General features: G+C 40.6%; 1 protein-coding gene across 1 annotated transcript in view; it reads right to left on the bottom strand.

Annotated features, from left to right (window-relative positions):
• The window catches only part of DOCK8 (dedicator of cytokinesis 8), a 202812-nt gene that overhangs the window by 149604 nt on the left and 40357 nt on the right, over nucleotides 1–12851 (bottom strand). Inside the window, exon 2 of the mRNA XM_063081294.1 lies at nucleotides 4619–4721. Coding sequence (XP_062937364.1) covers nucleotides 4619–4721 — 103 coding nt within the window. The remainder of the gene's footprint in view (nucleotides 1–4618; nucleotides 4722–12851) is intronic.

Here is a 12851-nt window from a genome sequence, read left to right as displayed (position 1 = left end):
CTTTGGTGTCCCTATTCCCTTTCCCTGAAGGCAGTAAGGTTCTTCTGGCTTCAGTGATTTCACTGTACTTTGTGGCCTAGATTAGACAACGTTTTCCTGCTTCCCCTCATGGCAGTGGTCCACTGAAGCCAGAGCAGAAGATGCTGACATGCCATCCAGGGCATCAAACCAAGGCTATTTTTACTAAGGCTGACTTGATTCCTTTTTGTACAGTGACCCTAATGAAATGCCTGCTCTGCATGCGCAGTGCCTGCCACTGTCTCATTTCATCTTCCATTGTAAATTTGCATGAAAACTATATAAACATCTTCATTTTCCATCTTGTCCCCTCCAGTGCAATCAATGAAACCTAAGAATAGCCCAGCTCCTTAAATGACGAAGTACAAAAGAACAGTAGAATGAGAAGACGAAGAGAGGACCATATTTATTAAACAATTCCTCACTTAAGTCATCCTTAGCTGTAGAAGAAGAAGGTTGCTTTATGCATAGAAGCCTATACACGTTAAAAAATGAATGCCTTCTAAGGTATGAGACTTCTTTTTTTTTTTTTAAACATAAATGTTAGATATACAAACATGTCATGTAACCATGGTGTTTTGGTACATATCCAGGATGTGGCTTTTTACATCCTTTTCTTCAGCCAGAGCTGTTATGGTTCAGCTGATTCACCCCAATTTACTTTAATACTTCTCTCATTTTCAAAAATAGGATTTTTCCCTCCATAAAAATGAAGCTTAAGGTTATTAACCATGTACACGACATCTCAAATCCTTCTCACTACCTTAGGGCATAGATCCCATCCCTTTCATCTCTTGTATGTTTCACTCCCCTTTCTACTTTCAATAATCAGAAAATAGTTTTAGTATTTTACAGTTTCATATTAACAGAGACATGGAACGTAGAATTTTTTTCCCACACAGATGGCTGGCAACCTGTGTGGGCCAAGGCCAATGGGCGAGTCTACACACAGGCGTATGTACTAGCCAGAGCCCCTCTCTCTGGCCCTGGTCACAAAGGACTTGGGTGACAGTGTCTCACAGACCCAGAGCAAATCTTTCATCATGTCCAGAAAACCAACTCTAAATGATGGAGCCCCTTCATATTCAAAAGTGCAAAATTTTAAAATATTTTATCTACTTTGAAAATGTATATACACACAATTATCACAGCTAACATTTACAAGTACGGTTTTAAAAAAAACCCAAATAAAACAAACAAACAGAAAATCAAACACATACCTTTCCTCTCATTTGATTTATTAGATTTATGACAGAAGCCACCATATTTACATAGGGATATATCCATAGGGTTAGCAAGTGGTTTTGGCTGCCCCATATTCCACAATTCAGAGCACACAGGGCAGCAAAAGAAACCTTACCTCTCTTTATATTCTTTCCCCTGTTTGGAATACTTCTGCCTATATAAGTAAGTTCTTTAAACTATTCTCAACCTGTGCCACATGTTAAAGTCCCCAGGAAACTTTAAAATATTAATGCCTGGTCCCCACCCCCAAGAATTCTGATTTAACTGTTCTGTGGTGGGCCTGGCTACAGGAATGTACCTAAAGGTCCCCGGGTGACTGTAATGTGCAGTCAGGGCTGAGAACCTTTCCTGTACGTCTTCTCAGCCTCCTCCGTTGAGCCTTTACCTCCTGTTACATCATGTCTCCTTTTCTCTTCTGAACACTGACCACATTTGAAGCCAGTATGGATCCTCTGTATTATCTGTTCTCCCCAATAGATCATAAAGCCCTTTACAGCCAAAACCGTCTCCTGCTCATCTTCTCTCCCACAGTGTCTCCATAGTGACAAATACATGACAGCAATCTTAGCCACTATTTACACAGGATCTATTAACCCTAATGGGAACAGCATTATTATGCCAGTCTTGCAAATGAGGAAACTGAAACCTTCAGAGAGCTTAAGTAACTTGTCCCAAATTATATAACAAATAAGAGGCAATTATACTTCACTCCAGATTCGTTTGATTCCAAGTTCTTCATTTTTGCAAAACATCGGCAACAAAAACAAACTTGTAATTGATTGGGTTCGAAATAATTTGGCTTCAATTAGATGCTTTTTAAAATTAAACAACCATTTACACCAGCATGTGGGGTTGTTGAAAAGGTGGTTATATAAATAATGTAAGAGAAACAAAGATTGAAATGCACTTGGTCTTATTTTTCAACTGGCCAAAAAATTACAATGAACAGTTGATGGCCTCTCATATAAGGAAAGTTTTCTAAAGTGGCTTCAGGTTGAAAGTCTTTAGATGATAAAACTATTCCTCTGCCTTGCTAGAAATGAATCTTGCTGAAATGTCCCATTATCTTTCTATGGAAAGGAATAATTATTTTAAGGTAAAAGGAAATCACCGTGTAAGTGGGTGATTTCTTTGGAGGAACCTTCATTCGGGAAGATGACTCATGGGAAAGGACAGCCACGGCATTACGACATTATTAGATGACTGTAAGTAAGCAGGGAGATGGGATTTCCTAAGCAGACTGTTCATCTAAAAAAAAAAAAAAAAAAAGAAGGTAGAAGGCGCAGGGACAACAGACAGAAGCTGGAGTAGAGAGATGGGAAAAGAGATTCAGAAACCTAAACTGAAATAACCAGAAATATTTAAAAGGATATTCATGTGCAAATAGTACCAGGATTAAATGATGATGAATAGGAACACGTTATTCTTGTACAGCTTAACATTGTTGCTTATTTTTGCCATTTTCTTGATATCATCTCTTAGAAAATGGATAGCCAAGCCACATGATAACTTGACTACTTAGCTAATGAAGTGATTCATCAAAATTCACTTTCATTCAAACCTATTGAGGACGCAGAATTACCGAAAAAGACCTGCAAACATTAAGCAATTTTTTACTAATTTTACATTAAAAAAGGATTTCTCCTGACAAAATTTAAGGCTGCAGCATTAAAAGTAAAAGCTGGTGTGGAGAGAAGGGGTTAAAGCCTGTTAGCTAAACTTCCTTAAAGTCTCTTAACAGTGATGTTCACACTATTTCCCAAGACAGCTACTGCAGAAAGCTGTAGTCTTAACTTATTTAAAAGAAGCAAAGCTCCAAAACCTCCCACCTTGCTTAAAACTCAAGTGCATCCAGTCACTTTTTAACTAAATGTTGCATATTTTGGAATACAACTTGAATCAGAATTTTTTAAAAAATTTGGTTTTCAATTAAATACATATTAGCATCAAATTAAACCAAGAAACAAGTTTAATTTATCTTGGTTTAAAGCTCACCTAACATATCCAAAAACACGGGTTTATGCTTTTATTGTAATCTGCAATTTTGAAACAGACAGGAAAAGTACGAATAAAAAGTGCAGTCTAGCAAAAGCCCCCAAATGTCATCGCAAGTTTCCTCTTGCAGTAAAAGGTGCTATGCATTCTTTAGTACTACTATTTCATTCATGACACAACACACAAATTATTCTTCTGAAATAACCACAAAACACTCCAGTAAAACATACCTTTAAAAGATACACAGTTACACGGCGTGTAAATTGTTACAGGAGACAAAATGGCAGCTACAGGAAACTGAGTGGAAGATTACAAAATTTCTAAGAGCAGAAGTGGTTTTGAAGTAATAAGTAGAAACAAAAAATAACCTAACCTCCTCAAGATAACCACCAGAAGGAGCAAGAAAGTGCTGCTGTGCTGCTGAGGAAGTGAGCACAGGGAAGGCTGGAGCCTCTCACAAAGGAAGTGAGCACTCACTTGTGGTCTGACGGACCATCTCATTTAAGTCACAGTGAGCTCCCTTGGCACATGTCTGGCCTTCAGTCCTTAAATAATGTAACATATGTATGTACACTCTACAATTGGTGTTAATATAAAAATGTAGGTAATCTTCAACTGAAAAAGGGAAGTGTGTTTTAAAAACGAAGGTTGGTACATACTTTATGATTCCAATTACATAAAGTTCCAGGTAGGGCAAAATTATAACGACAGAAACGCATCAGTGCTTGCCTGGGTTGGGGCTGGGAGAAGAGACGGACTGCAAAAAGGCAGAAGGGGACTTTTTAGGATGAAGGAAATATTCTATTCCTTGATTGAATAGAAGTTAAATGACTATAAATTGCCCAAACTCATCAAATTGTCTACCTAAAATGGGTAGATTGTATTGTATGGACATTACACTTCCAAGAAAGTGATTTTACAAAATGAAAGTTGTAACCCAGTTTTCAGATATTGAAATACATTTTTCCAATAAAAGCATGCTATGATTGGTGGTTAAGTTTCCAGGCTAACCTCTCTCCCCTACATATGAACCATAATTTGGGTGAAATTGAGTAGCCCAGAAGCCCACTAAATCCAGAGAGGCCAGAACCACAGTCCTGGGAGGTCCTATCTGCACTTTAAACCCTGGTTGGAGAGGAAAAGAGGGATGTTGTCCAGCCATTCTTATTCTGAGCAGCCGAGCCTTTTTGGTTGGCTGCCTCCTATAACAGAACCAAAAAGCAGGCAGGGAGTTAGGAATTGGTGCTTGGAGAATGTAAGGTGGCAGCAGGAAGATCTAAGGAGAATCAGGAAGCAAATGCACAGGCCGAGCACTTCTGCACTTGACCATTTGCCAAATAAACCAGTAACTCATACTTACTAGTTGAAGAGAGGGGAAGCCAGAGGTACTTATGCTCTGCCGCTGGTACTGGCCAAGGTTTGGTGGGAGGGTGAACTGTTTCCTTATTTCTGCTGAAGAGTACCTTGGATTAAAATAGAGAAATTTACATGAAGTGATTATTTTTAAAAATCATCACAATTATAGGTGAAATACTTGACATCATGTTATAAAAGCTATATCTGGGCTGGGCAACGGGCAGAAGTGACTCGAATACCCTTAGTGGTCTGTTAGTAGCCATTGTCATTTTCGTCTGATAATACACTCAGAGGCCAGGATGCCTGCAGTCACGGCTCCTGCCCAGTACTGGAAGGATGATGGCAGGAGAAGGAAGAGCTTGAGGCCCAAGTGAAAGGTCCAGGGCATTTGGTTGCTTCCACCCCCCGGCCATTCAGAGGAGTTGGCTCTCCATGAAGTCGTCTGGTCTCTGACTAGAGTCCTTTAAACCCAGAGCTGCCATTGTGATCCAGCCATTCTCATTTCAAGTGGCAGAGCCCTTTCGGTCGGCCGCCTGCTGTAACAGAGAATGCCAGAGAACTGTTATAGGATCACTTCTGCATCCCTGCAGGCTCCTTAGATGTTACCTGGAATTCCCAAGGACTGTATTTTTTCCAAACTGCTCCTAGTGGAGAGATACTTTGCATCACCCATATTGACATTACTGAGTCTCAGCCAACGCCCCTGGTGACCAGGAACCACACACGAGACAGAAAATTGTCCCCATTGTCTATTCACACCTGCAGGCATGAGTGTGCCACCTTCAAACAGGTAGACCTCTGAGCACTCATTTGTTTGGAACTCAGAACACACTTTGTCATTATATCGTTATGTTGGTGGTTGGTTTCTCAGACTAGTTCACAAAGGTGTATTTAAGTCACAACGAGACCAAAGTATACAATGCCAACACCAGTGCCGAATATAACTAGAAACTAACAGAGACTACTGAGGTTCAAATGAGGTCATATATTTGAAACATGCTGTGTATCCAACAAGGCTATATGTAAGTTTTAAACATTATAATTTAAAATACAATATGTAATATTTTTTTAATGAGCTGAGATACCCTTCTTCTAAGGAACTCAAATGGTTTATAAATATTATCTTCTTCATTTTCACAAATTTTATTGGAAGAGAGACATAGGGTTTGTTTAAAATGTCAGTACCCATACTGGGGAGTCAGATGGTGGTGACAGATTGGTGGTAGGGGTTGGGCAGAGGAGCTCTATGTTTTTATTCAGGTGACAGATAATTGAGATATACAATTAAGACTAAGAAGTAGTAGAGCTTGCCAAGTGTGAACAATTTGTATCAAATCATCAGCTACTTAATACAAATGTAGATTCTTAGACCCTACCCCTATCCTGAATTAGTATCTCTTGTGGTATGGCCTGGAAAACTGAATTTTATGCCAGTGACTGCAGATGATTTTTATGTCCAATAAAGTGTAGAATTCCCTGATAGTGTAAGACTGTGAGAGAGTGGCTGGCTCATTAATTCATTAATCAAACACTGAGAGCACATAAAGTGCCAGCCTCTCTGCCAAGCATTAGGAATTGAAGTTGGAGAAGATGATGTTGCTGGTCTTGGGAAGTTGGGTGCAGTGGGTGGGTGGAAAGAGGGCAGATAGATAATTGAATAAGTCATTATCATATGATATGTATTATAATACAGGAATGTGCACAATTCCCTGTAAGCAAAGGGGAGACAGTTACTAATTCAGCCTAAGAATGCTTAGGAAGCTTCTGCAATAAGGAGACTTTTGAGTCAGATTTTGAAGAAAAAATAAAATTAGTAAAAGAAGTTCTGATGGAAAAGAAGGCCATGCATTTAAACATTTTTAAAAAATCATTTTATGATATCTAGACCTAAGGTTTCCTCATTCCTAGATCAAGTATTTTAACCACCATACTGTCCTGTTTCTTTACAATAGATGTGTGTAGAAGAATGAAGAAAAATGAGTGACAACTCATTGATGTAGTCCTGAGTTTTGCCATTTGCCAGTACATCAGCTAACTAGGCTGAGTCTTAGTTTCACTTCATGTAAATTGAAGGGGCTGGGGTTTGTGGTCTCCTGGGAACCTTTCCAGCTCTAACTGGCAAAAATGCACAAGAATCTCCAAGCAGAACAATCAGCACAACGATCTGCACCAGCAGCTGTGCTAGAAAACCAAATGCCCCCAGAAGGCTTCTCCCTGGCTTTCAACCCTAAAAAAATTCTCTCACAATCTGCTGGTATGGCCAGCAGCCAACATGGTTGGAAGGATTTTAAAAGTGATTCAAGGAAAAACCTTGTCTATAAGTACTTAAAGAGGTTTAGGGGACTCTTGAGGTTTCCCCAAATCTGACATTTTAAACAATAATGAAAGAGGTGGGGTAAAGAAAAACAAACATGCAATTTACTCTTAGTAGCTAACAACTGACTGTAAAACTCTCAACAAGTACAAAGTATAAAGTACAAAGCTAGTAACAAATAATGATCACAGACATTTATGAGCAGCATACATATGGATGCACCTGCAATCATGCGGTATACTTAAACCTTGCAAAATAGCCATCGTTTCAGGACTGAAAAGGATTCACACCAAGGGAGCAGTGAAAGAATGTTACCCCCCATGCCTACTGAATTACAAGCTTAGGGAAATGCAGTATAAAAAATACTCAAGGTTTTAAAATTTGTTGTATGTAGAAAAACTGGCTCCAGATGAAGTAATTATCAAAGGTGAGATCACCACGCATGGCATGGATAAGGCTGAAAACACAGAGCTAGCTAAAGAGTGAGTAGTTCCTGGAGCAGACCACTTAAGGCTTTTCCTGAGATGCCTTCTCAGATACTTTCAGTAAAGTACACTGTTAAATTTAAAAGGACACAAAATGAATTTTGGCAGCAAACTTTATATCTCTATATAACTCCATCCATATATATATTTATATGTATATATATATCTCCATACAGACATGCATAAATGATTTCAGCAATGAAGTCTGAATTAAATTCCACAGAAGTTCTTCAGCCTGCGGCCTCATAATAGATTACTTCAGGTTTTAGAGTTTCTCATATTTTCCATCTCTTCTTACAAACAGACATGTCATAAATGTACAACTTCTGTAAAGCTGATTCAACAAGTGGAAACATGACTACAAAGAGAAGTCTGCCCCTTATTAACGAGCTATGGAACTTATGTTTCTTCCTCACGGGGGAGTCCCAAATCCCTTTCACTTGGAAAATTCCTATGAAGACAAAAGAATATTTATTAGATGACTTAACTGTTTGAGAGTTCCAGCAGCAAGCCTAGAGGATTTCCCAATGTCTTCTGTGTCTCTTTAAGATATGTCCTGACCCCAGCCTTTACCTATCATCATATAAGTTAGTTTCCCTCTTGACATAATCACCACCTACTGATGAAGCAGTGTAGTAACCTAAAAGAACATCTGCAAATATTGAGTGCTTTTTGTCTGTAGCTGTTTAAATTTTTTAAAAAAGGTTTCTCCAGAAAAGTGTATTGAGACATAAAGAAACAGTTCTAACATATGTAATCTGAAGTCCCAAAAGAGGAGGAGAGACAAAACAGGAGCAATAATATTCAAAGAAATATTATTGAGAAAAATACCAAACACAGGGACTCATGAAGCTCTACAAACCTCCATCAGAATCAATACAGGTGAAATCAAACCTAGGCACATCATAGTAAAACTGATGAAAATCAAAGAGAAAAATCTTTGAAACATCCAGGGAAAAAGACACATTACCTTCAAAGAAGACTGAGAATTGACTCCTCAACTGAAAAAAGTGAAATACAAAAAAACAGTGCAATGACATCTTCAAAGTACTGAAAGAAAACAACTACCAGCTTAGAATTTTCTACGCAGTGAAAATATCCTTCATAAGTAAAGAAGTAAACACTTTATCAGATAGACAAGAACTGAGAGAATTTATTACCAGCAGAGACATACTAGAAGAAATAGTAAAGAGAGGTCTTCGGGCAGAAGAAAATGATCCCAGATAGAAACACAGAAGTGCTGAAAGCAATGAAGTGCCCTGAAAGGATAAACATGTGAGCAAATTTGTATGACAGTGACTGTACAGTATAAACAATAATAATGTGGAGTTTAAAATAGACATAGAATTAAAATGCATGTCAACAGTACACAAAATGTGGGAGGGGTAGTGGAGTTCATGTGTTTAAAAGTCCTCATATTATCTGGGAAATGGTAAAAGTACTAGTTAATATTAGAATTCTAATAAGTCAAACATGTATTGTTGTAATCTGTATGGAAATGAAACAGGTGGGGAAAAAAGAAAAAAACCAAAGTAAGATTGTACGTTTAAACCCCAACATATCAGTGATGACATTAAATATAAACAGATTAAATTCTCCAATTAAAAGTCAAAGATCTGGGTTTCAAGATGGCGGTGGCTGCGGTGGTTGGCGCGGAGTAGCTGAGGTGCAAAAGGCGGCCACTGGGCCTCAGGCAGCCGGGAAACTTGTGGACCTTCCTCTCGCCATCTCTTAAGGGAGGACCGCTGCTGCTGGCTGGTCGTGGGGGCTGACCGCCACTTTGCCCCCGGCAGGAGAGACTGCCTCATTTACAGGCAACAGCTTTGAAGAGTGGAGCAGGAAAAGAACTGTTTCTTAGCTGCAAAAGCGAGTCTCTAAACAGGGAACATGGCACCAGGGCTGCTGTGGATGCAGACAGGATCCCGGAGGCCGGTGCCATGCTGAAGGCGGCCAGCTACCCTATTCAGGATTCGAGGTTTCAGGCTGGCATTAAAGAAGATTCCTGGGAGCGCCCGAGCTGCGCCGCGGGACCGACTGAACAGCCCGAGGCGGCAGCGGCCGAGAACGGGGAAGGCGACAAACCAGAGTCAGAGAGTGAACACCCAACCTGGCACAGCCCTGTGAGTGACCCCTGGCCCAGCCCTGCTCGGGGGGCTGACGCCCACCCGGCTTCCGCCTGCATCACCGGGTCACTCACCGCCCCGGGGCTGCCTCCATTTTCCCAGGTGCTGGAAGCTCCGGCCTGGCTCTGCTCAGTTCCTCACTGAGCCTTCCCACTTGCTTGGCCCAGTGCGGGGCTTCCCGGAGCCTGCGGGCCGGCCCCCCCCCACTCCCTCCGCGGTTCTCTGGTGGGGCTGGTCGCATGGGGCGTCCCCGGCCAGTGTTGGGAGGGCAAGGAAGTACAGGCAGGGCCGACTGTCACTCCACCACACCCTGGACTCTGGCCCCGGTAAACTCCCTGTTACTGGGAGGCAGATACCATCCCTGCGGCCACCTGTTCGGAAAAACGCCTAACCAATTTCTGGTTGGGAACAGTGTGGTAGGAGAGTTCCCAAGTACGCTTGAACCTGCCAGAGAGCTGGCTGCAGGCGGGCGCTAGACTCGGTCCATACCGGGAGGATACAAAGGTGAACAAGTCCCAAGAAAGATCTACACAGTGCTACAAAGGCACCCAGAGCGACCAGTCATCTGTGCCTACCAGAAACCTGGTAGACTTCCTGGGCGAGGCGGTGCCGAGCAGGGTCTAGAAGGCCCAGCTGATAGACGAGGGTTGCAGAAGACACGTCCCAGCCCAGCACAGTGCGCACAGAGTGGGGAGACGTGCAGCCAGGGAGGCGGAGACTCGACAGAAACCACACACCCGGTGGGGTTGCCACTGCACGATCCAACAGCCTGGGCCAGAGCACACGGAACAGGGAGAAGTCCTGCACAGGAAGCGAAAGCTCAACAGAGATCACACACCCTGTGGTACGTGATCCAGCAGCCCAGCAGAGTCCAAGCTGACCAGAAAGGTGGCTCCCCGGAGAGGCCCAAGACCCGAGGCAACCATACACACAAGGCACTAGAGGCCAACTGAGCAGTCACGGAGGTAGCCATACGAAATTGGCAAACACAACAACATCTTAGTTAGTCATTAGTCTCGAACCGGTGGACTGTGAAACCCCCTGCCACAATGAATAAACATAAAAAAAAAAGATACCAGAAATACAAAAAATCAAGAAAGTACACCACCAAAAGTTAATAAATCTCAAACTCTAGATCCTATAGAGCAAGAAGCCCTTGAAATGACTGACAAGGAATTTCGAGTGATAATTGTAAGGAAACTGAATGAGATACAAGAAAACTCAGCTAGACATCATGATGAAATGAGGAAAAGTATACAGGATCTGAAAGAGGAAATGTACAAGGAAATCAATGTCCTGAAAAAAAATGTAGCAGAACTTGCTGAACTGAAGAAGTTATTCAGCAAAATAAAAAACACAACGGAGAGTTTAACCAGCAGGCTTGTTGAAGTTGAAGAGAGACCTCTGAACTTGAAGATGGGCTGTTTGAAATAACACAAGCAGACAAAAAGAAAGAAAAAAGAATCAAGGACATTGAAGAAAATCTGAGAGAGATATCAGACAACCTTAAGCGCTCAAATATCCAAGTCATGGGTATTCCAGAAGGGGAGGAAAACAGAGATTCCATAGAAAACATATTCAACAAAATAGTGGCAGAAAACTTCCCAGGTATAGGAAAAGTCACAGATCTTCAGATCCAGGAAGCTCAACAATCTCCAAACGTATTCAACCCAAAAAGGCCTTCTCCAAGACATGTCATAGTCAAATTGGCAAAACTCAGAGACAAAGAGAGAATCTTAAAAGCTGCAAGAGAGAAGCATCAAATCACCTATAAGGGAGCCCCAATCAGGTTAACATCAGAATTTTCATCACAAACCCTAAAAGCTAGAAAGGAATGGGATGATATATTCAAAATACTAAAAGACAAAGATTGCCAGCCAAGAATACTTACCCTGCAAGGCTATCCTTCCGAAATGAAGGGCAAATAGTATATTTCTCAGACAAACAAAAACTGCGGAGTTCACTACCACACGATCACCCTTACAAGAAATCCTCAAGGGAGTACTGGGTTTGGTTCCTGAAAAATAACTACCACTGCCATAAAAACCCAAGAAAAATCAAAACCCACTAGTATAATAAAAATGGCATTCATGAAAAGAAAACAAGCAAACAAAAATGCTATCTACAACCTAAGGAACCAACAAACACAGAAATCAAACAGTAAATCAGAAAGCAAGGAACAAAAGACACCTAAGAAAACCAAACAACCAATAAAATGCTAGGAATAAATCAACACCTTTCAATAACAACTCTTAATGTAAAAGGCTTAAATTCCCCAATCAAAAGACACAGACTGGCTGACTGGATCAAAAAGGAGGACCCAACTATATGCTGCCTACAAGAGACCCACCTCACCCATAAAGATTCACACAGACTAAGAGTGAAAGGATGGAAAAAGATTTACCATGCAAACAGAAAAGAAAAACGAGCTGGAGTAGCTATTCTTATATCTGACAAAATAGACTTTAAACTAAAAACCATAAAAAGAGACAATGAGGGACACTACTTAATGATAAAAGGACTGATCCATCAAGAAGACATAACAATCATAAATATGTACGCACCCAATGTTGGAGCAGCCAGATTTATAAAACAAACTCTACTAGACCTAAAGAAGGAAATAGACACTAATACCATAATAGCAGGGGACCTGAACACCCCACTGTCAATATAATAGCAGGGGACCTGAACACCCCACTGTCAATATTAGACAGATCATCTAGGCAAAGAATCAGTAGAGAAACACAAGATCTAAATAAGACTCTAGACCAGAAGTCTAGAATTGGCAGATATCTACAGAACATTCCACCCAACAACCTCAGAATATTCATTCTTCTCATCAGCACATGGATCATTCTCCAGGATAGATCACATATTAGGTCACAAATCAAGTCTCAATAAATTCAAAAAAATTGGAATTATCCCATGTATCTTCTCAGACCACAATGGATTAAAACTAGAAATTAATAACAAACGAAACTCTGGAAACTATACAAACACATGGAAATTAAACAGCATTCTACTTAATGACATATGGGTCCAAGAAGAAATCAAGCAGGAAATCAAAAAATTTATTGAAACTAATGAAAACAATGACACATCATTCCAAAACTTGTGGGATACTGCAAAAGCAGTATTAAGGGGGAAATTTATTGCATTAAATGCTCACTTCAGAAGAATGGAAAGATGGCAAGTGAACAAACTAACACTTCACCTTAAAGAACTAGAAAAACAAGAACAATCCAAACCTAAAGTTAGCAGATGGAAAGAAATCATTAAGATCAGAGCAGAACTGAATGAAATTGAAAACCAAAA

The sequence above is a fragment of the Cynocephalus volans genome, chromosome 16 (genome assembly GCF_027409185.1).
Source record: "Cynocephalus volans isolate mCynVol1 chromosome 16, mCynVol1.pri, whole genome shotgun sequence".
NCBI lineage: Eukaryota > Metazoa > Chordata > Mammalia > Dermoptera > Cynocephalidae > Cynocephalus > Cynocephalus volans.
This window is presented reverse-complemented; position numbering and strand designations above follow the sequence as displayed.